The sequence below is a fragment of the Fukomys damarensis genome, unplaced genomic scaffold, assembly GCF_012274545.1.
Source record: "Fukomys damarensis isolate Sample0158 unplaced genomic scaffold, DMR_v1.0_HiC HiC_scaffold_39, whole genome shotgun sequence".
In the NCBI taxonomy this organism is placed as follows: domain Eukaryota; kingdom Metazoa; phylum Chordata; class Mammalia; order Rodentia; family Bathyergidae; genus Fukomys; species Fukomys damarensis.
This window is the reverse complement of record NW_022900951.1, coordinates 127,996,179-128,023,174: the sequence shown is the minus strand read 5'-3', so window position 1 is coordinate 128,023,174 and position 26,996 is coordinate 127,996,179. Positions and strand designations below refer to the sequence as shown.

At 43.0% G+C, this 26,996-nt stretch overlaps 1 protein-coding gene across 5 annotated transcripts in view; it reads left to right on the top strand.

The window, feature by feature from the left end:
• Positions 1-1,886: 1,886 nt before the first annotated feature.
• Positions 1,887-26,996, top strand: part of Gab3 (GRB2 associated binding protein 3) — a 49,623-nt gene continuing 24,513 nt past the window's right edge. For 2 of the 5 annotated variants that reach the window (XM_033760367.1, XM_033760370.1), the window contains exons 1-4: positions 1,887-2,117; positions 18,144-18,447; positions 20,334-20,553; positions 21,070-21,539. In XM_033760367.1, coding sequence (XP_033616258.1) covers positions 2,085-2,117; positions 18,144-18,447; positions 20,334-20,553; positions 21,070-21,539 — 1,027 coding nt within the window. In that variant the 5' untranslated portion in view covers positions 1,887-2,084. Of the gene's footprint in view, positions 2,118-17,932; positions 17,953-18,143; positions 18,448-20,333; positions 20,554-21,069; positions 21,540-26,996 lie in introns of those variants that run through there. The other 3 variants (XM_033760368.1, XM_033760369.1, XM_033760371.1) reach the window with 3 other exon arrangements.

Below are 26,996 nucleotides of genomic sequence, written 5' to 3'. Positions count from 1 at the left end.
TTTCCCAAATAATTATGTAGTAGCCCTGACTGTGAGAAACTGGGCCTGTTCTTGCCCCTTTAGAATATGTAAAACACACCATTATTTTTCAGTTTGAAAGCCTTGCAAGTATTCACTCAAAACGTTAGCAGCTTGCTCTTCCATTCCTTAGCATAGAACAGGGTTCCTAGTTCCTTTGCTGTCCTGTCTTCCTTGAACTGGCACCAGTCCTGCGTAAAATGCCCCAGACCTAGACTGCTAGGCAGAGTGAGATGATTAGCTCTCATCTGGACCCTGTGCTTCTGAGAAAGCAGCTGGAGAGTTCATTAGCGTTGTTCTGGCAACCACGCCACACCATTGACTCATACCAAGCTTCCTGTCCAGTGAATGTAGTTTTCCTCTGTGCATTTGCTAATTTATCTATTCTCCAGTCTAATCTTACGCTGTTGGTGTTTTGTTTAAGCCAGGGAATGGTGCCTTACATTATCACCATGAAATTTCATCTTTTTTTTTTTTCAATTTTTTTTCTTGCCAGTCTGCCAAGGACTTTTTGGACCTTGACTGTGTCATATAGGCACTGAGAAGGGAGCAGGAAGGTGAGAAGGGAGCACGAAGGTCTGCCTTTGTTAGGGACTGCTGGCCACTCCTCCTCCTTTCCAGAGCTCTGACCACTAGAGAAATGACAAGGAGCACAAAAAAGAGGCAAAAAAGCTCTTTCATCACTAAAATAAAAGCTGAATTGGAGAAAGCCACTTGCCTGAAGTCAAATGAAGCTCCCTGCTCTTTCTGGTGAAGTTGGTTTCCAATATTACTGGGTTAGGAAGAAATGGGTGGGAGGGGGCAGTGAGAAATGTGTCAGTGATAGAGAAGAGAGGTGAGATGGGAGTTGGAAGTCAAAGAGAGTAGAAGCAGAAGGGAGGGAAGCACTTTACTCACTTGCAAGGTATAGCAGTCAGAAAGTCAGTACCCGGTAATCAGACCCAGACCCCAAAGAGAAATACTCTGTAGCCAAATGCTGAGCAAGAACCAAGTTAATTTCCAAAGGGACAGCTGTGTCTTTGTGGCCAAAGCATGTGTTTAACGTTAGTCTTGCTCATAGGTGTTGGTGAGATTCAGGATAGAGCTTTCAGGGGAAAATCTCCTGAGAAGCTCCTCAGAATCCACACGCACTTGTTTAGAACCTGGAACACAAATGCAGAAAAAACGCAGTGATCTGGTTTCTCTGCAGGCCAAATGTTTTGGGGACCAGCTCTCTAAAATGCATCTGTAAATAGTCAGTAAAGGTGGCCAATTCATATTTCGCTACTGGTACTCCAGAAAGATATTGGAGATGCGCTCTTTCCCTAACTTGGTAGGGAGCTTTCACTTCCAGCAGCGGTCACCGACAGCTCTGGTTTGAGGCATTACTGTTTGTCTGTACTTTTGCTTGTACTTGAGAAAGTTGAAAGTATCTAGGAATTTGTATCTTATGCCTTAATTAAGGGAGGGAATGGACAAAATTTCAAGGGTCTGGGGAATTATATACCCTACCCCTTAATTGAGGGGGGGATGGACAATGTTTCAAGAGCAGTGGACTCGGCTGAAGCCCAGGGAGTGAAGGGTGGGGTAGGTGAGGTGAAAGGGGTGATGGTAGGGGGCAAGGGACTCATGTCAGACCTTGGAAGCTAAAGTAAAGCCTTTGGCTTTTCCTCTGAGCAAGGGAGGGAGATATCAGAAGGTTCTGAACACAGAGATGTTGGGATTTGATCACTCTGGCAACTGCACTGATGGTAGGGATCAGGGCTGAAGCAGGGAGACCAGGTCAGGGGCTACTGCAGTGATCCAGGTGAGAGGCAGTCATTGTCTCCCAGCAGGGAGGGGGTGATTGAAGGTTTTTTTTGTTTGTTTGTTTTTGTTTTTTTCTGAAGGTAAAGCCAGTGGGATTTCCTGATTGATTGGAGTGTCTTGGCCTGAGCACTTACAAAGTTGGAGATTTGGAAGCCTGGGGGAAGAACAGGTTTAAGGAGACCTAAACCACAACAAAGTCTACATTCTGGAAAGTTATCTTGTGTACAGTCTCCACTCAACTTTTTAAAAAATGCCTTTAAAATTGCCTTCATTTTGGAATGACCAACTTTACTCTTCATTTCACTGGACTGGTAAATGGGATTAAAACATGGAACTCAAGGGGTCCTAACAAATGAGAACATGGAGATTTTCAAGGTGTAAGAGTAGACTGGAGAAGAGGGACATAGATGGGTGGTTTGATTTTTCATGCCATAATTTAGTCAACCTCCTGAGGAACAATTAGCTTCTTTCTGATTTTTAGCCATTGTAAAAATAACACCCGGTAGGCAGATATTTGAAAATGTTATTGCAAATCTTACAAAGATTTTTTGAATTTGCAATTTATGAATATGTGGTTTGGGACCATTTTTTTTCCTTCTATGAAATGCTTCTTCATATCTTCTGCCAATTTTTTATATTTATCTTAGGGTTTCATAGAAGCTCTTTATGTATCTTTATTCATTACACAGCTGCCTACATATTGGTCATCTCAGCTTTGTTCATGGGGTCTTTTACTGGGGGGTAGTTTTTAGTTTGTCTAAGTAAACCTGTTTCTTTATAGTTTTTGTGATTTGCTTGGCACCTCGAAACTATACTTATGCAATAATTAAACATAAAGGCTGACAAGAAAACACTTTTTCTCATCTTGGAGGGAGAGGTCTTCAGACTTGTGTGGGTTTCCCTCCACTTCAGTGAGGCTGGGCAGCCCTGAAGCATGATGGGAGCTCCCAGCTGGGATGGCTTCAGATCTGCTGTCCCTGTAGCCAAGAGTGGGTGTTGGAGTGGAAACAAGGATCAAAGTTGGTTTCCTTCCCTTGCAGAGCACCCCCTCTTGTTTACTTTTGTCTCTGTCCCTCAGCTGTCAGCCCATGATCACAGAGGCTGCAGTGGACTTGGCACACGCCTTTATCTCCCCAAAGCTCAGCGTGGGTAACATCAAAGTCAGGGTTCCTTCTCTCAAAGGTCCTGCCCAGTGCCTGAACACACACTGTCATTCTCGCGAGTTGAGCTGTGTAAGAGTCTCCTACTGACCCATGCAGTGTGTGGGTGAAAGCTTCCTGTGCTCCCTCTCAGGCCTTGGACTTCCCTCTGTTATGACATCTATCGTGGCGCATTGTGTTTATTTGTTTGACTTACTCATATCTGCAGTCCCAACACTTCACAAAGCCTTTCACTGGAGACTTTCTATCCCAGTAACTCAGCTCGGTTCATCTTCTCTCTGGATAAGAATGTTAGCTTGCTTCACGCCAAGACAAAGCTCTTGCTAGTACTTCCTAAATGGCAGCAGCGACAGAATGACAGCAAGACTGCTTTATTGTTGCCTCACATGCCTCCTTTTCTGTAGTTATTTCAGTTCATCACCACTGGCTTATAACTTCCTATTTCACAACAAGCAAGTCTGTTATGTTGTGGGTTTCAGCGCTGACAAGAAATCAGCGGTTTGGGGTCGTTGGCCATGAGAATGGTGTAATTAAAAATTAAACTGGAGTTTAAAAAGTAATTTAACCCCGCCCAAATTTTCACACTAAATGAGAATTCTAGCATCATCTTATAAAAAAACCCAAAATCTTAGCCCCTAATATGTTATCCTGATCAACATTTTAGATACAAAAAACATGGACATTATTGTCAGATAACTACCTCCAAGACCAGATACCTGACACAAAAACTTTTGTATTTGAGCTTTTAAAACCAAGAATAATACATAACTCCCATGTTCTTCAAACTTTAAACAGAGAAAGATGTAAACCCCTTTAATCCATCACATGAGGTTAGTATGGCCCTGATACTGAGTTGGGTAAGGAAATTAGAGTCCAAAAAAGAAAAGTATATCTCAATCTCACTTAGTATAGATATGAGGAGTGAATTCCAGATGTATTGTATCTAAATGTAAAGAAAGTTTAAACAATCTTCAGAGGAGAAGGTTGTTAAATCTCAGTCTGATCTAGAGGTGGGGAAAAACCTTTCTAAATATGACCGTAGAAAGAAAAAAAGTGTTAAGGAAGAGACTGAGATCTTTGTTATATAAAAATAAAACATTTTTGTTCTTCCATTTAGTCAGTCCTTCAACATGTATATAATGAGCATCGCCTATATGCTAAGTACTATTGTAGTTTACAATATAAAAAAACTTAAGGGGTGCTTTACAGAGTGCAAACATTTTTCATCATATGTGGCAAACAAAAAGTTAACATCCATCATCTCTGAATAATCCTCATCAATCTTAGAAAAAGGTCATTGCAATTGAAAAGTGGGTAAAGTACATGAAGAACAGTACATAAGGCCTGTAAGGGAACAGGACACATAGGAAATAATATAAATTTAAACATGATACTTTTATTTGGACCATGTGACTGCTAGAACTTAAAAGATTCTGAGAAAGACATCAGAAAGAAAGAGAGATTTCTGAGTATATGTTTGCACAATTCTCCTCCATGAAACTCATCAAAAGAAGGGAAAAGAATCCAAGATCAAAAGGAAAATCCATCCAACACATGGAAAGGCCCTAGATTAGTTACACATCTCACCTTCCCTTGGAGATGGCACAATTTTGAGAAAATAGGAGAAAGATTTCTGAAAGATACCAGGGGGAAAAATCCTTAACTTGGAGAAGGGAGGTCCGTGGCATGAGATAATTCTGTCCTAGAGGAGAGGGGTGGCAAGGGGAGGAGAATTGGTGGAGGGGGGGAAGAAGGCACGTGATGCTGTTCGGAACAAGGAGAGGCGACGAGGGCCAGGGAATATCTAACACCAGGCAAACCTGAGGTTAGTGCTCATGCGCGGAACGAAAAGTGACACCGGTTAGTGCTGTGTCTGAGCATGCTTATTGATATGCTTTGGAGCAGTGCTCATGGAGTCATTTAACAAACATTTTCTGAACCTTGACTTGCATGTGTGTTCTTGAGAGAAAAGATAGGGCATGCAGATCAACAGCGACGAGGCCAATAGAGTTTGTTTGGAGCCATAAAGAATTTCGGGTTCTTTCTAGCAGATATGCTTTGAGGAAAGAAAGTAATGTAACTGAGTGGAAGTCGAGAACATTCTTTTTCCTCTCCAGGTACCAGGGAGTAAGTCAGCCGCAGACGCCCTCTGAGTCTTAGCTTTGCCCCTGCTGAGACAGGAGTTTAAATAAACACTGGTGCCCTGGGGGCTTCTGAGCAGAGTGGTTTCTGTTGATTCATGGTTGTGTTGGTCAGAGGCTCGGGGGTGGGTTTGGCAACTTCCTCCAGCTAGAGGAACACTTCGAGCTGATGAACCACCTCATAAAATTCCACTCCGGGCTGTAGCTGACCCCTGGGAGCTGCGACCCCGTTCAGGATGGACCACACTTTCCCTTGTCATCTCTTCTCTCCCCGCTGTTCTTCCTTCCACGTTCCAGCTCATCAATTGTAGACTTTTAAGCCAAGTATCCACTGCCACACAAGTGCTGGCTGATTCAGCTCATTCCTTTCTTCCTGGAGAGCTCAGCTTCTCTTGGATGCCTCACCCATGGCCTCACTTTTCAGATGTATTACGCCCCTTGACCCAGCTTCTTGCCACGGCACACTTCACAGTTGGGAGCCAGGCTGAAATGGAGGATCTGAGTTCAAAACCATCTTGGATACATGTGAGCTCCTGCCCTTCGGCAGGCTATTGAACCTCTCACCTCTCAGTTTCCGCATACTTATAGAATGGTATAAAAAGAGTATGTACTTCATGTGGGGTTTATGTCAGGGTCAAGTGATATAATTTATTCCACCCACGGCACTAAGAACAATCCTGGGATGTATGTGTTAACTACCATCCTTACTATTGCATGTTTCGAGGACTCTGTACTGCTTCAGATCTTTCCGTTACTCTAGTTGTGATATTTTGTCATGGGTGTGAGGATATTTTTTCATTGCGGTAAAATATTCCATAACATTATGTTGGCCGTGTTAACCATTTGGCAATGTACAGTTCACTAGCGTTAAATAGCTTTGGGGTGTTGTGTAGCCATCACCGCTATTGGTACCTAACACGGGTGTGAGGGCACCTTTGGGAAGCTTATTCTCATGCTTTTACACTTTTGCAACCACCTCTACTTAGAGGAGCCTCCTCTCTACCATTTTGGTCTGGTGAGCTCAGCTCTGTTGTCACTTCCTCTGTGTTGAACCTTCTCTGAATCTTCACCCAGACTCGATTGCCTGCTTTGTGTTCTCATCACGCTTCCAACTCCTTACCATAGAATTTACTGGCATTTACAGTAAGTGTTTCTTCCAGAGTTGGTTTTAGCTCATTATTCCAAGCCACAATTTTGCATCCCGATCCTGGCACCTAACATATCGATGGCCCTCCCAGGTTTGTAACACCTGCAAATTTGATTAGCTACTCTTGATGACCTCTAAGATTCTGCCACACAAGGAATAATGAGAAACTAGCTGGGATAGTCAGCGGAACTTAGGTTAACAATGCATGAGGAAGGTCAAGTTTATGTCATACTTGAACACAGCCCCCGCAGCGTACTTATCTCTGCTGAACATTTCTCCTCAGGGTTCATCCTCCCAAGGCCCACTATATCGCAGAGATACAAGACTTTTCTGCCTCTGTTGACAAACCATGGAAGCAGATCCTGTGGGCCAGGCTATCTCCAGGACAATCACAGGAAGTTATTCCATGTCTGGGACAAGTCCCAACTCTGTCTAGCAGGGAGCAGAAGGTTACAGGCCATCAGGCTGAAGGGTCACTAGCGATCTCAGAGCTAGTGGCACTGAGCCAGGGCAGAGAGGAGCAGTGTAACCAGCTCCTGGAAATTCCCAACCTCCTGCCCTTGCATCCCATGGACTTTATGGTATCCCTTGGCAAGGAAATAGAAGGGGTGGGGAAGGACCCTCTTGAGTAAAGCTCGGCAGAAAATACAGTATTAACCAGAATTAAGTTTCTTCATTGATTCTCACTTCTTTTTACAACTAATAAACACATCCCAAACTTACTGAGTGTGTTCAAGACATAACCACTTGGAAAGAGAATGGAGCTCAGCTTAGAGGAGTGGGTCTCAGGAAGTTACCGAAATTTCCAAGTTATTACCAAATGCTTTCATTTCATGTTCTGGGACCACATCCAAGATTCTTGGAGCCCTTACAAATGGAATTCAGTAATTGAGTTGTTAGATTTCCTAAATCCTAGCTAGCATTTACTAAGTATATGTCATTAGCAATACAACAAGAGAAACACAGTAGGGGAAACTTGTTCGTAGTCAGAATAGGGATGAGATAGGATGTAAAAGGAAATGAAAAGTCAGTAACTCAGACAACAGCAAGTTTTATTCCTCCTTCCTTTCTTGTCTTTTTCATCTTCTGGACTCCAAAGAAGGCTTGTGTGCAAAAGGACAGAAACATTCCACTTTGAGACATAGAACTTTTATCTGAGGAAAAAGCTTGATAGTTCCAAGTGATAAAACTCTTTGCTGAAAGTGCTCTGCTGCATGATTTGGAAGGTGACTTGGTGTGTTACTCCATTTTCCTACAAATGCCTCCCAGTAAACAGCAGAGTAGGGCAGGAACAACCAGCTGAACAATGTGCCTGATAAAATTTGATGCTGTCTTGAAGGGTCTCCACCCAACTAGAGTGGGCATGGACCCTCTTCCTACCGTACCTTTGATTTCTCTCTGCTTTCATTCAATTTACTTGAAATGATGTTTTTGAATACCGAATGAGGAACCATAGGATTTAAATTCAGATTTATTGTCACTCAGTGAACAAGCCACCTCATTTGTCTGAGTACCAGTTTGTTTTTCTCCGGGGCTAGGGTAGCAGCCGTCCTGACTACTTCACAAGATTTCAGATGCAAGTTGACACACTTGTAAGGAAAAATGCCATCAGTGAAAGCATACATGCCCTTGTTCCATGCAAAGGAGTCAGAGCCCTAGCAATATGTTACATGGTAATATTACCTGTTGATTGTGAACCAGAAGCCTGTGATTCAACATGGACCCCTTCCCCTCTCTTGTGGCCCACATGGAGTTGGGAACTCAGTCCCATCAATCCTGTCCCCAACTTGTCTTTCATCATCTGGCTGCTGCCACGTCTTCTAGCTTCATCCTGTGTCACTCCAGCCCTCCCAACAGGTGTGAACTCATCCGTGTGCTACGCTCCAGGCAAGACTTTACCTAACTTACTGGGACCACTATGAACATTGCTGTATCCCCTGCACGCATCCTGGGGCTTGACCCGCAGTAGTTATTCAATAAACATCTTTTCAGTAGAGCACTGAGTCCATTAACATTTAAAGTAATTCTAGATGCATTTGGATCAAAATCTACCATCTTTCTTTATGCTTCTTATTTGTCCCATCTTTTCTAGGTTTCTCTTTCTATACTTTTAAGAATTTCTCAGCAGAAAAAGAAGAGTTTCTCTTGGATAGAGTGTCTTTTTATAATCTTATAATTTTGAAATCATTACATTCACAGGAGACTGTAAAGAAACATCCATGATGCCAATACACCCCCTCCCCAATTCCCTCAGTAGCAGCATCTTACACAGCCTCACAGCCACCAGGTAACACTGACACTGTCCAAGAGCTGTTGGAGGCATCAACTTATGTGTGCATTTGTGTGTGCATGTGTCCATATATGTGACTCTATTCAGTGTCATTGCCTGTGAAGAAGTGCCTACGGAAACCAATGTAACAGAACTGTGCCATCCCGAGGATCCCTCCTGTTACCCTTTCATAGCCACACCCACTTTGGTCAGTCATTTGGTTAACAATAATACGTTGAGTATGTGCTGAAGTCCAAGACTGTTAACGATACCACAAGTCCTTTGGGGATTGAGGGGACACACACACTGGTAGCACAGGGCATACAGTCTGTGTCAGCACAGCCTAAGGTGCCAGGGAGAGTTGGAGATCATCTGATGTCCACTGGCTGCGGCTTCATTTCTAGGGTTCCTGTATTCTGCCTATAACTTCGGATGCTCCCATCCTTTCTTCCTATGCAATGCTGGAATGATAAATCCTTTCTCTGGCCAACTCACACACAACTGAAAGCTTGTCACAATTGGTCCAGGTAGGATCTTAGCAACATTTTTTTCTCCTTGTCCTCTAATCTGAGGTATGTCCTGCAAACTGGCCAATATGGCCACCAAAAAAAAAAAAGCAGCTTAGAAAGGCACCATCACCTGTAAGCAATTATAGCAACTAGCATCCAAGCACTGAAATCCCAGAGCTCTAACCACCTTTAGCCAGGACAGTGTGGACCATATCCATGAGTCAGGAGGGAAAGAGGTACACACAGTTCCCTTTGGCAGGTTATGTCCAAATCTCTACTTGCTCAAATGATAGCAATATTGAAGGTTCAAAGCCTGGGGTCCAAAATGCAAACGACAGTGGGTTTGCTTCCTCAGCCTGCGCTGGCCATGGAGGTAGGTTGTGGACCCATCCTGTACACATGTGAAGGAAATGATTTCATAGCTTAGGGATTTCACCACTGCGGAGGGGGCAGCGGGCCAAGTCTGTTGAAACAAAGGGACAGTAATCATTCTTGCCAGAAATGCATTTTAAATCAGAGGTGTCTCTTTACAGCCTCAGAGACTTGCAGGATGTTTCTCAGTTCATTTCAGTGTCTTTCGACAGTGGATACAATCCAGATGGGCCACTTCAATTTATTAGAGTGAATTCTGGAGCCAAAGAAGCGAAACTTGCCATAACGAAGCCAGGTTTATTTTACTGTGCAAATACAACTGAGTGCAAGAATAAAGTGCTCAAACTTCAGCCTTATAGCTCATTCTGCTAATGGCTAAATGTTCATTCTAGGTATGCTCTGGGAAGACATTACCTGGTCATTCTCACACCTCCGTTTAGTCCCAAACAGCATGATGCAGTGTCTGCATAGAGTATTTGCTGTTTTTGACTTAAGAGTCTGGCATAAAACTTTGCCTGACTTCCCAAGTTCCAGCTTGACCATGTCTATCTGCCTCACCACGACATCTTTGGCTCCTAGCACAAAAATACATGATGAGCAAATCCGAGAGAGTATGTTGCTTATAAACCCTCTTAGATCTGTGAGGCCATTAAATCATGTGTGGGGTTCATTCATTTAATAAACATTTGCTGAGCAACTATTGTGTGCCAGGATGACTAGGCCCAAAGAATAAAGCAGTAATCAAGATAGACAAGGCGTCTGCTGCCCAGAGCTCACATTCCAGTGTAGGGAGGAAGGACAAGCACTAAATCTCAAGAGAACAAGAATAAGAAGACCAGGCTGGGGTCAGAGTGATGTGGTGTGTGGGAATTAAGGTAGGGAGTAACATGATGTGATTCATGATTTTAAAAGATCACTGAATTCTCCATTACGAATGAATTCATGGGGGAGTTGAGAGTGGGTCTGGGAAGATGAGAGACAGTTTCATTTACCTAGGTGAGAGACAAGAGAAACTTGGACTAAGGTGCTTGTGGGGCAGGGTGGCTACGTGGAGAGAAACGGGTTGAATAGCAAAATAGTTTGAAAGTAGAGCAACAGAACTTACTTGTGGCTTAGATATGGAGAGTGGAAATAAGGACCACTCCAGAGTTCCTCTACTTAGAAAATCGGCTGATGGTGGTGCACTTTACTGAGACATTAGAAAGTTTGGAGAGTGGTGAGCCTGAGAGACATGAAATCCAAAGATTCATTTTGGCCATGTTGAGTTTGAGAGACCGCTTAGATGTATGAGGAGATGCCAGTTAAATAGTTGCTTATGGGTAAGAAATTCACTGGAAAGATCCAGGTTGGAAATATAATTGTATAGATCATCCTCAAGTAAATGGTAGCTAAAGCAAATGAGACTGGAGAAAATCAACAAGGGAGAATATGTGGAGTTGAGCAAGGCAAGTGGATCCAGAATAGTTTGTATCCACAGGCGTGTTTCTGATGAGGGAAAGTCTGTGTGTTTCATTGTGTTTTCTAAGGGTCGATAGCCCATAAAAGGTTAGGAATTCACTTATGAAAGGGACTATAAGTGCATTCTGTTTGCTTTGATAATTCTTATATCCTGATGTGTACAAAGCTAATTTAGAGATGTTTCCTGAAACTGCTTTGGATCCTTATCTGCTCCGAGGCTGCCTCCAAACTGCTATGCAGAGTGCACGTCCCGCCCAAGCAGTTTTTGCGGGGTTTGTTCCCTTTGCCATGCCCCGCCTATTAGCCATAACAGACCAGTCACTGGTTCCCACTCTGCATCCCGTGCACTTCTCCCTTTGCTCTCATCCTTGGCCAGTTACTTGTATGCCTCATCATACGCAGAGGTGCTTGTTAAAAATGTACGTTTCTGGGCCACGAGCCAGCCTGGGAAAATAAAGTTGCTGGAGGCAAGTGGTCCAGGAATGTGCAACAGTCTCCTGGATGGTTTTATTCATTTTCTCCGTGCTTCAGGCTCATGGATCACTTCTGGAGTGTCTAAGACGGTGTTATGCTCATCTAGTGATGTTTTTCATAAGAGACTTTAAACCATACAATTAAAATATTCTTTAAATTTTTCATTGGTGCATTTTAAGTATACAGTACAGTTACTTACATTCATCATTGGGATCTTGCATCTTTATTTATTCTTGTTTTTTTCCCATTCCCCTGGCCATCTAGTGGTTTTTAAAACTTGAAATATCATGTTTTTACCCCCATAAGTTCCACATTTCTATATTTTCCATTTCTCTATATACACGTTTTCCTTTAAATGTCAAGTAGTAATAGCTGATTTTGGTTTGATTTTAGTTTGGTTTTGTTTTTTGAGACAGGGTCTTGCCATGCAGTCCACGCTGGCCTCAGACTTGTGATCCTCCTGCCTCAGCCTCCTGGGTCATGAGATGATAGGTGTGCACCACTATGCCTGGCTAGTGATAGCTGTTTCAAGATGTTGTCTGCTTATTCCATTATCTCTGTCATTTTTAGGTCTATTTCTAATGAGTGATTTTTTTTTGGTTATGGATTACAGTTTTCTGCTTCTTTGCATTTGTAGTAATAGCTTTGGATGCTATAGCTTCTTTCTGTTTGTTTGTTTCTTTGTTTTTTTGAGACAGAATCTTACTATGTAGTTGAGACTGACCTGGAACTCACTATGTAGCCCAGGCAGGTCTTGAACTCAAAGCAATACTCCTGCCTCAGCCTCCCGAGTGCTGGGATTACAGGCACGCACTACCATGCCCGGCTTATAGCTTCTAAATATTATATTGTTGAGTGTCTGGATTTTTTGTCTTCCCTTAAAGAGCTTTGTTTTGGCAGGCAGTTTAGTACCTTGAAGATCAAGGTGATCATTCTGAGTATTCTTTTTAATGTTTTTTAGAGCAGGTGTAAAGTAGCCTATACTCCACGGCTCATTCGGCTCTACTCCTGCATCTGAGGTATAGTCTTTCTAGTGCCTGTACGAAATGTTTTGGGCTTCTCCATTCTGGCTGATCCGATCACAGATACCTCCTGTCCCTACAAGAGTTCTGTTACTCATTTTGGAGGATTTTTCAGTATTGTTTTTGGATTTGTCTCATGGGATTTCATTCTACCCATGCACATGTCCGTATTCAGCTCACGGGGGAACTCCAATCTAGATATCTGGAGCTCTTATCTACATAGTGCTCTCCTCTCTAGTCACGTTTCCTACATGCCAGCTGCTTCAACCACCCAGAATTCTTATCTCTATTTCTCATCCCTGCAAGATTGCTGTGGCCCAGAAAGTGCTGACAGGCCAAAAGCCAGAAAAGTTGGAGGGCTCACTACTTTTGTCTTCCTTCATGTAGAGATCACAGCCCAGCCCTGACTGCCATACGGGGTCTGAAAGAAGTTGTTTCCTATCTATGTATTGGGCTAGTTCTCTAGTTGGTTTTATGGACAGGAGGCGAGTTTAGTGCCAGATATACCAATGTGGTTGCAAGTGGAAGTTTTCCCAAGTAGTTTAGACATATGCTAAAGGTTGGGAAATGTATGGATTTGCCAGGGCAACTGTAAAGAAGTCTCACTAGCTGGGTGGCTTACACAACAGAAATTTGTGATCTGACAAGTTCTGGTGGCTGGAAGTCTGAAGTCAAAGTGTCAGCAGCGTTGGTTCCCCCCGAGGACTCTGAGAGAAGGTTGTGTTCCCACTTCTCTACTTAACGTGTAGATGGCTATCTTCTCCTTGTTTGTCTCTTCACAGCGGCTTCTGTCTGTGCAGCTCTGTGTCCCTGATGTGTCTCTGTCCTTTAAGAGACGAAATAGGGAGGCGTTCATAAACTGAAATCAGCGAGTTGGATTGTGTGAAGAGGAGAGCCAGGCATAGCATTCATTCTCAGGTGGAAGGGATTCAATTACTCCTCTAACAGCTCCATAAAAATGAACAGGCCTATGACCTAGTCGCACCTTCCTACAGGAACTCAGCTTAGCCTCTTTCACATTCTAGAAATGAGCACAAATGCTTTTCCACAAGGTTACAGGACGTGACAGGTTTTTGTTGTTGGAGATGATACTGGTGGGGTGGTAATGAGTCAGCTTGGTGGCTGTGACAGGAAAGGCTGGTGGGGAACGGATCTTGTGCTGGTCAGAGCTGGAAAAGCCCTTAGAGCTCCTCATCGTACACAGCGGGGATGTGGGCTGCAGGCGAGGAGAAACAGTTTCCCCAGGGCAAACACTGCCATGAGCCCTGAGTGCCAGTGATCACGTTGTGATTTCAGCAGCTACTTTCAAATTGCCAGGTACAGGCATGATATTTTGCTATCTGTTTCTCAGTTGTTCACCACAGCTACATCATGGTTTATCTCCACTTACGGATGATGGGACTGAGGTTCACAGCCAGTCTAGTTGCTTGCTCAAAGTCCCACGGAAAACCAGAGGAGATTCAAATCGCAGATGGATGCTCCCTAACCCTCCGTTTGTACTCACTTTCTCTGAGTTGTAGTTGCAGCTTCACTTCCATCATTTGGCATCTCAGTTTCTCAGGCTGCTCAGGACTTTTGTAACAAGAAGGCCTGAGCAGAGAGGGTGGACTGCAGCTCAGCTGCCACCAGCTAGCAATCCCACATGTACAATCCCCAAAAAGCACAGCATGTTTTTCTTCTGTGCACAATACCGGGTGCGTGCAGTAGTGGACACTGTACGTATTTACTGAAGGAATCCATGAATACATCCTAGCCACGGGGGTGGTTTAACACTTTTCTTTTTACCAGAAAAGATGGCACAAACTGGGAGTGCTGGTGCATGCCTATGATCCCAGCACTCCAGGAGGCTGAGGCAGGAGGATTGGAGGTTCGATCCCAGCCTGGGTGATTTAGCAAAACCCTGTCTCAAAGGAAAAGGTGTGTGTGTGGGGGGGTTGGGGATGCATCTCAGTGCAAGACCCTAAGTCCAATCTCCAGTAGAAAGAAAGAGGGAGGGGAGGAGGGAGAGAGAGAGAGAAGGAGGGGGGAGGGAGAGAGAGGAAGAGAAGGAGAGGGAGAGGGGAGGAGGAGGAAGAGAAGAGAAAAGGCAACACAAATATTGCAAATTAGATCTGGGGTAATGAATTATTATTACTCCCTTATAACCAGCAACCAATTGAAAAATAGATCCTCCTTCTCCTGAGTTCTCTAGAAATCTCTTCTTTGTATTTTTATGTTTTTAATTGCTGAAATGAGCATCTCCTAGTCACATTTAAAAATTTGATGTACCTTTTAAGTCTCATTTAATTCATACATTTCCCCCTCTGTCCTGTTATTTTTTTTCATTGCTTTCTTTTTTTCTTTTCTTTGCCTGTGTTGCTGCGGATGGGACTCTGAATATTGAGCTATGCCCCCAGCTCTTTTTCAAAATTTTTATTTTGAGAGAGTCTCACTCAGCTTCCCAAGCTGGCTGCTTAGAATTAGTAGTTCTCAAACACCAGTCTCCTAAGTATCTGGGATTATAGGAGTGTGCCGCCACATCCAGCTCTTCTCTTTCTATTTATTACTCATCATCATCATCATCATTATTATTATTTGGGTTTTTTTTGAGACAGGGTCTCACTGTGTAGTTCAGGCTGGCCTGGAACTCACATGATCCTCCTGCCTCAGCCTCCTGAGTGCTGGGATTATAAGCATGAGCCATTATACCTGGTTTCTTTCTTAAAATAAATTTAACTGTGTATATTTGAAGTTTACAACATGATATTATGACAGCAAAATGGTTACCAAAGTGAGGCTTATTACCCCATTATCTCACATAGTTACCTTTTTGTGATAAGAAAAACTAAAATGTACTTATTTAACAAAATTCCTTAATACAATAAAACTTTTAAACTACAGACCTCATGTTGCATATTAGATCTCTGGACTATCTAGTGCTTTGTATGCTCTGACCTACATCTCTCCATTTCCTCTGACGCCTCGCCCTTGATACCCGCTCTCATTATCTCTGTGTGTTTGACTTTTTTCTTTAAAAAAGGGTTCCTTGTGTAATTGAGATCATAAAATATTTTTTCTTTTTGTGTCTGGCTCATTTCACCTGGCACAATCTTCCCCAGGTCCATCCAGGCTGCGGAAAGTGAGAAATTGACAGTGTGCCATGGTGCACATTCCCCAACCTCCATTACCCATTTCTGAGCACATGGACTCTTAGCTGGATTCCATACCTCGGCTGTTGTGAATAATACTGGGCACAAAGGGAGAAGAGCAGATGTCTTTTCCACATGCTTTGTTTTTAAAAACATTTTTAGCAGTTTTGTTTCCTGTCATCTATCTTTTATTTTGCTCTTTATGATTTGGGTTTCGCATATAAAAGAAACCCTGTGACATTGAAGTGTGTGCGTCTGATTCGCTTCACTTAGCAGGATGGTCTCCAGGTGTACCCATTTTCCTACACATCACTCAGTGTATCCATCTTTGTGGCAGAGTAATACTCTGTTGTGTAAATAAACCACATTTTCTTCATCCATTCACCTATCGTTGGACATACAGGCTGCTTGCTTTGGATATCTATCCAAAGAGGGATTGCTAGGTCATAAGGTGGCTGCAGTTTTTTTTCTTCCCATTAAGCTTATTGGTACATTTAAAGCAAACAATACAGTTACATTCACCATTGGGATCCTGTACCTTGACATGATGTGTCTTGGTTCTTGTTTTTTCCTCATACCCAAGCCCTCCTTCACCCTTCCCTATTTACAAAGACTTTGTTGCCTTTTTTCCCTGTTTTTTTTCACATTTTTTTCTTTTCCCTTATTTCCTTTCCCTTCCCCTTCCCACTTCCCCTCTAGGCATTAAGGTGGTTCCAGTTTTAATTTTTTGGAGACACTCTGCTGTTCTCCATAGTGGCTGCATCAGTCCACATTCTCTCCAACAGTACACAGGGGTTCCTTTTCCCTGTACCCTCTTCAACACTTGTTCTCTGTCAACTCTTTGATGGCAGCCATCCTCTCTGGGGTGTGATGCTATCTTATTGTGGTTTTCATTTGCATTTCCTTGATGAATAGTGATGTTCAGCATTTTGCCATTACCTGTTAGCCATTTGTATGTCTTATTTGTAGACATTTCTGTTTGGATATTTTGTTCACTTTTGCTTTGAGACAGGGTCACACTGTTCCGCTCAGGCTGACCTTGAACTCACTCAGCTGCCCAGACTGGGCAACTGTCCTGTCTTAGCCTCTCGAGTACTGCCAGCTTGGGGCCGTGCGCGCTCCTTTCCCTGACCCGCTTTATCTGTGGAAGCCTCCCCAGACCACTGAACTGGCAGAGGCGTCTCCCGGGTGTGTTCCCTTAGCAATATGGTTTTCCCTTATCACAGCACTCATCTCACCGACTTCGATTGTCTGTTTATCCACCTGCCCACTTCCCCTGCTGCCCACAAGACAGAGTGGCAGGGCCTGTGGCTCGCTCAGCTTGTCTCCCCAGCAACTGCACAGGGTCCAGCGTATCAGTGGGCTCTAAAACAGATCACAGCTGACTGAATGAAGCACATACTTAGCTGTAACATTCTCCTTCTTGCACTAAGAGCATTTAACATGAAACTTGTTTCTGGGCTCAGTTTGAGTTCCTCTTTGGAACTATTTTTGGGAAGTACAGCAAAGTTTCTCTTCACATTTCCCCACCAAAGTGGCCTTTGGAAAGTTTTGAGTACCCCCGGGTCCCCATAGAAGCTTCTCTCAGCAGGCACACAAGCCATTCTCCAATCCTCTCTTTGCCCCCCGTTGATGCCAAACGCTCACATCCCCTTCTCCTGTGCTCCAAAGCTCAGAGCAAGACTTGAGCTCCTCTCCTCATCTTTAGTGGCTCCACTCCCATCCAGTGCCAGAGTTTTGCAGCAGGAGTTTATGGAGTCAGCCCCTTCTCTCTCCTTTCTAGGTCACCCTCATGAACACACAAATGTGCTGTTACTTCTTCTGTCTTAGAAACAAGGGTTTAATTAACATGCCTGTGCACCTCGTGAGGGCCAGACCTTTCCTCGGAGCTTTAGATGCAAAACAAAGTCTGGGTTACCCTGCCTATACACACCAGGGCGGCCCCTCCTGGGCGCTGAATGTTACAACAGCCTCCTCAGGAGGGCTTTGCATTCTGAGGCATGTTTTGGCTCTTTTGTGCCAAATGGCCTTCACTTTTGCTTTTTCAGCGCTTCTCTGGACTCTCTAATGCCTCAGATCTCATGCTGTCTTAGCAGGAAAGAGGCTGAGAACACTCCAAATGGTGGCTTTTCCCTTTCCTCTGGCCCTGGTTCAGAGCTGGTGAGCTTATAAAAGCGTCAGGCATAAATGAGGCTAGAGATACAAAAGACTTCTTGTCCCATTGGTCACCGTGCCTCCTGGCAGAGGCCTGCACTTCCTGCTGTCACACATGCCACTGTACAGGAGAGCAAACCACAGAGTTATAAATCTTTCCTCTTGCACTTGCTAGCTATGACCCTGGCGGTCTCTGATGGAAGAAAGCCCTGCTGTCAACCTGTCACCGCAGCAGAAAGTAAGAATATGCTGTCAATGAGGATTGGTGGTGGCCTGCAGTGAGCAAGGGGCACCTAAATGCACTAAGATAAGGTGTGAGTCCCATCCTTCCAGTCATGCTAGAAAGCAGACTTAGTGCACTTGTCCTTTCACATGAAGTATCTTATCATTAAAATGGCTGAGCCCCTTCTTTCTTGCTGTCATTGTCACCACAGAAGCTCTTGGCAGGGCCTCAGAAACAAGATCTGTTAGTCCAATAATTCCTTGTTGAATTGCTTCTGTAGGCCTGGCGCAAGCGCTGGTTTGTCCTCCGCCGAGGCCGCATGAGTGGCAACCCTGACGTGTTGGAGTACTACCGGAACAAGCACTCCAGCAAGCCCATTCGCGTGATAGACCTCAGTGAGTGTGCCGTGTGGAAGCATGTGGGGCCTGGTTTCGTTCGGAAGGAGTTCCAGAACAATTTTGTGTTTATTGTCAAGACCGCCTCCCGTACATTCTACCTGGTGGCCAAGACGGAGGAAGAGATGCAGGTGTGGGTGCACAGCATCAGTCAGGTCTGCAACCTGGGCCACCTGGAGGATGGTGCAGGTAAGAGCAGGGCGGGGGCTCCCATGTGTAAGGGTGACCAGGAGTGCTGTCCCACATGGGAAAGCTACTGCAGAAAAATGGTGAAAGATGTCAAGCCTACCACCTTGAGGGTATTTGGGCGGGCTAATTTATACCATAGCTGTTCCTACCAAATGCAGTGGAGCACTAGAAATGGCCCTCTTTCACCAGGTTCTAGGGTTTGTGTCCAAACATACAAGGTAGGATCCACCCACACAAAGAACATTGCAGGTTTCTGCAGGAGAAATAAGCTCTGTTTTCTCTGGTCCATTGCTTCTGGGCAATGGTGTGACTGACCCAGGAGAAAAGACACTTTCTTTTCTTCTCTCTCTCTCTCTCTCTCTCTCTCTCTCTCTCTCTCTCTCTCTCTCTCTCTCTCCTTCCCATCTAATATACCAGGTATGTCAGAACCTTGGGGTTACACTTCACTTCCTTTCATAGATTTGTTGTTGAATATTGGCATTATCACACCACGCTTGCGTCCTCAAAATGCAGGATTTTGCATGTGGTTTCTTTTGCCCTCTTAGTCTGGTAGGAAAAAAAAAAACAAAACTGACCTCTAAATCCTGTAGTTTATAGTCAATAGTTACTATATGACTTTCTCTGTCCACCCCTGGAATACCTGTGTTGTAACACTAGGTGGTGCTGTAACACTAGGTAGTGGCTTCTATCTCTAGGATGAACACAGAGCACATTTCCTGCAGACAGAGTCCCTTTCTTTTCAAGAGCCAGGGAAGCTTATTAAGTGAAGCTATTCAGCAACGCTGCTGAGCTTTGAGAGCACTCAAAGAGAAATGATGTGATCTCAAAGTCTTCATTCTTGGTACGAGTCAGATGAAGCTGACTTGCAATGTCACAGCAAGTCCATCCTGGCTACAGTTGATAGGCCAAACCCAGCCTCCCTGACCAGCTCCTCTCACCCTGCTGCTGGCTCTTCACTACCCTGTTCCCTACCTTCAGCCCAAAGTAGATATACATTTGTGTATCCTGTTACGTGTCTCCTCTGTCTCTTCCCTCATCCAAGAGTTAGCCCAAAACACATCACTTAATATGTTTGCCTTTTTCATCTTAACTAAGCGTTTATCATACACTGTGAACATGACCATATCTTTTGCAGTGTGACAAGACTAGTGCAGATTTTTTTCCTTCTGGCACTATACAGCTTCTGGCTCTTCCAAAGTCAAAATGACCAGGAAAGGTAAACATTTTGAATTGATTCAGGACAGGAAGGCAGCCACAACAGCACAACTAAAGACACTCAGGAAAGAGGGCTTCCAAAACTGCTTCAGAAAATGGTAAGAAGGGTGGAATAAGTATGCTTAAAGTGAGGAAAATTTTTTTAAAAAATAGAGTGGGGGAGAATTTTGAGGGGGATTCATGGCAATATGTCTTTTACTGTAATACATTAAAAATGCAAATACACACTGGATTTTAATCATATCTCATATATATCAGTGTGGACATACTCTCTGTATAAGTGCATATGTAAGTATATACACATAGACTTGTTATGCATAAGTACATATGTATATATATGTGGACATTGGTTGAGTGAATAAACACCAATGCAGGGCTGATGCTGAGGGCCATAAGAAAAAAAAAAACTGTGTGTAGACTAATTACAGATTTTTAGGCCAAGAATGTTGGTTTGTTTTGTTTTACTCTTAACTGATTCAACACTTCACTGTTGGAACATTGGCTTTCTTTCCCAGACATTGTTTATAGCTTGGGGAAATGGTCTCTTCCATCAGTACAAACACCAGCTGTGATTTGCATCTTCTATTTGGCTTCTTAGATACTGTTTGAGAAATTTTGAGCGAGTGCTATAGCCGTTCTGAAAACACTAACCCGGGAAATGATTTCTCCAGCAGATTCCCTGGAGAGCCTCACTCATACGCCCTCCTTCCTCCAGCCGTCCCCTGCCAACTCCCTTCATACCACCTTTGCTGCAAGCTCCTCCTTGCCAAGAGATGATGCAAACACTAATACCATAGCCGCTGAAGAAACCAGGAGTGAGTCAGAGTTTCTCTTCCTTCCTGATTATTTGGTCCTGTCCAACTGCAAAAGTGGAAGACTGCAGCATGCCAGGTATGCTTACGCTGGGGACTGTCCGGCTGGGCCTCCTAGCATGACGCCTCTGTCCCCTGTCCCCTCACTGCCTCTTCCTGTGGCACCTGTGTCAGATGTGCTCAGTGTGCCTGAGCACAACACCCTTTTCAGTGGGAACATTTTCTAGTGGGTGTGTCCTCACCTCTCCTCCTGCCACTGCCAAGATGGGGACAGATCACTGTCAACCACTATGAAAGATGAAGTGACATAGTAAACAGAATGAGTCATGTATTTCAGAATTGTGGCTTTCATTTCTAACCTTGCATTTTCATGTATGTATCTAATGTTTAGAGGATGAAAAATAGCAGTAAGTCATTTTTTTCCTGCACAAAGGAGCTGGTATACTTGAGGGTTACAGAGGGAATGCAGCTCTGCAAGTAGAACCAAAGGTAGTGTTGGAGGAATGGGAATGAGGCCAGTATGGGTTTTGTGGTGGATGAATGGCTACATTTCAGCAAAACTTACCTGCTTTTCTTTCCTCGGTCTTCCTACCAGGTGTGATAGCTGGTCAAACTCAGACCGTTCATTGGAACAGACTTCGTTTGATGATGTTTTTGTGGATGGCCTGCAGCCACTACCCTCCAGTAACTTGGTCCAGCCCTCGCGCCATGGGAACGGATCTCAGGAGGTGCCTTCCACGAGACCCCAGGCTACTCGGATCTGGAATAGAGAAATCAATGGACCATCCAGGGACCGTTTGTCTTCCTCATCATTGCTGGAAACGTCCTTCAATTCCACCATTCAGGCAGATAAAAACCAAGTTTCCTTGCCGTGTGGGGCAAAAGAAGTAGACATCACGGGCAACACTCCACCCCCCCGCCCTCCTAAGCCAAGCCACCTCTCTGAAAGGCACCCAGAGGAACATCTCTCATGGAGTGAGCAGAGTGGCAGCAGGGGGCCAGAATGCAGCCTGGTGCCCAGGAGAATCTCTCTGTCTGGTCTAGACCACATCAGGGCCTGGAAAGGTAAGTGTCAGGTGCTGCGATTCGGGCACAGAGAGAAGCCTAGGAGAGGACCCCCCTGCCTGGCTGCTCTTCATACTGTGTGTCCACATGAGGACCTTGCTCAGTGCTCCTTGTTCACGCAGTGCAGTTTCTTGATGGGACTGGGTCCGTGCAGGAAGTACACAGCCGGAAGGCGGCCCCACCCCTCCTTTGAGCCTGGCACCTGGGAGAGACACTTGGGTTGCTGTTGAAGCTGCAAAAAGCCAGAGCCCTGGCTCCTTGTGATGGGCTCCCCTAACTGGCTTTGCCCATGTAGTGGGCCCCTCACCTGACTGAGCTGCTAATGTTGGTTCGAAGTCACTAGAGGATACACTTCACACAGAAGGTGATGTCTTTTGGGTCAGTTTGGTCCCACTCCCTTCTTAGCCGCTCATATGCATTGTGAGCCTGAGATTGTAGACCACAGTGCCTTCTATTTCTCAAGAATCCCTTCAGCCACACTCTTTTTCCTGGACCTGGAATAGTCTTTCCAGTCCCTGGCTTTTTACCAAGCCTCCCCCATCAGGGGAATTCTGACCCGGCTTTGTCCATTGGCACACCCTCCTGGAGACCTCTTTCTCCCTTTCTATAAAGCCATTTATCTTTATGAGGTTGACTTGAAATTTTGAACACACTTCCATCTCCTGCCACCCCCACCCCTCTCCTCTCACTTAGGTCTCTGTGGCTTTCAGAAGCTGCCTCAGTGTAGCTTTTGGGTAATTTCTTCTTGTGTTTCTCCAGGCCCCCACAACTTTCTGCCATGACTTGGCCAACCCAAGCATTTTACTGTTCTTTTTAATGCCAGCTTGTTTCTCTCAGAAAGACAGACATGAAGACAAATTCCCTCCCCTCTCCCTCCATGTATATAAATATAATCACCTTCACACCACCACCTACTAAGGCCATGTTTTAAAGGAATTATGGAAAGTGTAAGAAATGCAAATTAGTTTTCAAATCGCTTCTCCTGACTGAAGAAATAAGTCACTCTGGCAAAGACCTCCTCCAAGGTTCCCAGTAATGTGACTATTACACATTTTGCTTCCTTTTGACAATCCCAGTAAAATAATAGAATAAGAAAAAGAATGAATCCAAAGTCTCTGATTTAAAAACAAAGTAACTGAAATAATTTTAAATCAGGTACAAATCAGCTAGATTGTGTTCTTTTACATGAAGGCAAACAAAGCTTAAAACTAATTAGATTTGGACCACAAAACAAAGAGCAAAACAAGAAGAGCGAATAAAAGCCAAATGCGTCTGGAAAAGCCGAGGCAGCATGGGAAGTTTCTTGCTCCCCCTTTCCCACTGACCACCTGGAATCAGTCTGTGTGTGGTGGCAGAGTGGGGGTAAGGGTCACTTCTGTCCCTGACCCGGCACCCTGTGATGGAGAGGCCGCCCTGAACCCACAGCTGTAGTGCCCCGTTGGTCTCAAAAGAAGTGCCCTCCTATGTCAGGTCTGAGTCTGAGCTCTGCTTCCTGTCTGCATCGGGCACAGCTAAAACCGATACCACACTCTCTTGATTACAGTATCATCAGTGCTGATAGCCTATGGAAAAGATCCGCCTGTCTGTTCTTCAGGAACACCTTGCCTATTTTGGAGTCATTTTTAGAGTCAGCTGGTCAGGTTCCAGATATACAATATTCAATATATTGGTGATTTGAGCAGTTTTGTATCACATTTATAGATCAATATATGAAGATTGACATCTCTACAATATTGAATTTTTCAAACAATGAACAAGAAATATCCTACCATTTATATAGATATTTTAAAAATATGTAATTGACAAGTAAAGATGGTATATATTTAGGGTATACAATATGATGATTTGATATGTATATACATTGTGCAGTGATTCTTAGCACGTTCATCACCACCATACTGTATCTTAGGTCCCCAGAACTTGCTCATCTTATAACTTTCACCAACATCTCCCTATTTCCTCACAGCTCCCCAGGCCCCAGCAACTACTGTCTACAAGTTTGACTTTTTAGATTCCATAAATAACTGGGACAATGCAGTAGTTAATCTTTAGTGGATTTCTTTCACTTTTTATAATGTCTGTCACAATCACACCATGTTGTTGCAAGTTATAGGACTTCCTTTTTTATGGTGCTGGCAATTGAACTCAGAATCTTGTACATGCTAGGCAATTCCTGTACCACTGAGCCACACCCCCAGCCCAAGACTTCCCTCATTTTATGGCTGAATAATACTCCATTTTGTGTGTGTGTTTCTGTACACACATCAATATAAATAAAGATGTAAATTTAAATATGTAATTGCACGTGCACATGCGCAAGTACATGTGTATGTGTGTGTGTGTATGTGTGTGTGTGTGTGTGTGTGTGTGCATGCATGTGTGTACTCACGGGCCACATTTTTTTTTTTACCCATCCAACTATCAATGAACACTTTGCTTGATTCCATATTTTGGCTACTGTGAATAGTGCTGTGACAGCCATGGAGTGCAGGTGTCTTTTTGACAGACTCATTTCACTTCAGATATATACTCAGGACTGGGATTCCTAGATCATATGGGAATTCTGTTTTTAATGTTTTGAGGAAACTTCGTGCTGTTTTTCATAGTGACTGTATGAATTTATACTCCCACCAGCAGTGTGTGAGGGTTTCCTTTTCTCCACAGCCTGATCAGCACTTGTCATCTTTAGCCTTTTTGAGATTAGCTATCCTTAATGGGATGAAGTGATATCTCACTGTGATTTTCATCTGAATTTTGCTGATGATGAGTAGTGTTGAACATTGTTTTTAATATATTGGCCAGCCATTTGTGTGTTTTACGAATGTCCACTTGGGTCTACTGATCATTTATAAGCCAGGCCATTTTTTGGGTTATTGAGGGTTTTTTCCTTATGTATATTCTGGATATTTACTCCTCGTCATATATATGGCTTGCAAATATTTTCTTACATTCTTCAGTTTGTCTTTTTACCTTGTTGTTTCCTTTGCTGTGCAGATGCTGTTTGTTTTGATGTGATCCCAGTTATCTGTTTTTATTTTTCTTGTCTGTGCTTTTGGTATGATATGCAGAGTATCACTGCCAAGGTCAAGGACCTTTTCTCCTGTAGTTTCCCCTGGGAGTTTTATGATCTTAGCTCTCACATTTACAAAGTGTTTAATCCACTTAGAGTTAGTGTTTTGTGTATGATGTAAAACAGTGGCTTTTTCTTTCCTTTGCATATGGGTGTGCAGTTTTGCCAGCACCACTTATTAAGAGATTTTTCCTTTCTTCATTGTGCATTCTTGTCAAAGATCAGCTGACATGCATATGTGGGTTTATTTCCAGTCTCTCTGTTCTTTTCCTTGGTGGATGTGCCTGTTTTTATGCCCATTCTATATAGAAATTTGATTTCTATGTATAACTTTAAGTTTTTAGTATAGAAGGCTTATACCTCTCATTAATGTATTCTCATGTATTTTCTATTTTCAAATTATTGTCAGTAGCATTCATATGACTGTTTTTTACCATTGTCTAATGTTTTTCTGGGTACTGAGGATTGAACCCAGGGGTTTTGTGCTGGATGACATCCCCAGCCTTTTTTATTTCTTATTTTGAGATAGGGTCTCACTAAATTGCTGTTTCCTGGGCTTAGTTCAAATGCATAATCCTCCTGCTTCGGGCTTCCAGAGTGCTGAGATTAGAAGCATCTACCACAACAGCTACCGTCTGTATTAAAAAATTTTATACATAATTAGAGTGATTTTGAACTTTTAAAAACATCTTTGCTCATGAGGGAAATTTTCCTGTTTTTTTCTTTGAAATGCCTTTGTAAGATTTTGATAAAAAGTGTTATAGTGACCCCACAAAACAAATTAGAAAGTTTTTCCTCTTTTTATTTCTCTGGAAAAGTTTGTATAAATTTATACTATTTTTGCATAAACCAATTGGTAGAATTTATCAGAAAAGCCATCTGAATTTGAAGTTTGCCTTTTGGAAAATTTTGAGAACAAGTTTATGTTGTTGACTTGGTGAGCTATTTTGATATTTCAGTTTGTGGTTGTGTCTTTCTAAGAATTTGTCTCACTTAAATTTTCTAATTTTTTCATCTTTTAAAGAATGTTATATAGTTGGGAATTATGCAACATGTAGCCTTTTCACATTAGCTTTTTTCACGAAATATGCATTTAATGTTCCTCCATATCTTTATATGGCTTGATAGTTGATTTCTTTTTTCATTTTCTCTTCCTTCCTTCCTTCCTTCCTTCCTTCCTTCCTTTCTTCTTTCTACCTTCCTTCCTTCCTTCCTTCCTTCCTTCCTTCCTTCCTTCCTTCCTTCCTTCTGCTGTTGGAGATTGAAACTGGAGTCTTGTGCATGCTAGGCATACTCTACCATTGAGCTGAACCCCCAGACTATTTATTTTTAGTGCTGAATAAAATTCCATTATCTGGATGTAGTTCAGTTTATTTATGCATTCATCTACTAAAGGACATATTAGCTGCTTTCAAGTTCTGGTAACTACGGCTAAAACTACTATAAACATTAATGTGCAGATTTTGTATGGACATAACTTTTTAATTCATTTGGATAAATATCAAAGAATGCCATTGCTAGATCATAAGTTAGAAGTATTTTTAGCTTTTTAAAAAAGTGTCACACTGTCTTCCATAATGGCAGTACCATTCTGCATTCCCACCAGCAAGGAATGAGAGTTTCTGTTGTCCCACAGCCTCACTAGCATGTTCTGGATTTCAGCTGTTCGTTCATATATGATCTCATTTCCCCGATAACATATGATGTAGAGCATCTTCTTATAAGCTTTCTTGCCATCTGTACATACTCTTTGGTGAAACGTCTGTCCATTTTTAATAAGGTTGTTTGCTTCTTTGTTATTGAATTTTAAAGTTCTTTGTACATTTTGGGTCTTTTATCAGATGTGTCTTTTTTGTAAATATTTTGTCCCAGTCTGTGATTTGCCTTTACATTATCTTGATATAGTGTCTTTCACAGAGAAGAAATTTTATTTTATTTTATTTTTTTTCTTTTTATTGAGGTTATTGGTACAATCTAGGTATACAATACAATTACATTCATCATTGGGATTCTGTACCTTTACATAATAGGTCTTGATTCTCATTTTTCCCCTTGTCCCTGCCCTCCCTTCACCCCCTGCTCCCCTCCCCATTTACAAACACTTTATTTCCATTTTTTCAGTTTCTCATATTTTTTTCCTCTCCCTTATTACCTCTCCCCCACCCTTCCCACTTTCCTTACACCTTTAGCCCTTTACTTCCTATTTCACATTATTAATTGTCTCATTAGGATCCTGTGTACTATTATAGTTTTTCACACCAAAGAAACTATTCGGTATTTCAGTTAAAGAAATCTCTGTATGAACATTAAAAATAGGGAATCCTAAAATAAAACTAAAAAGGAAAGTAAAAGAGAAAAGGCAATGATGTAACATCAAAATAATCCTT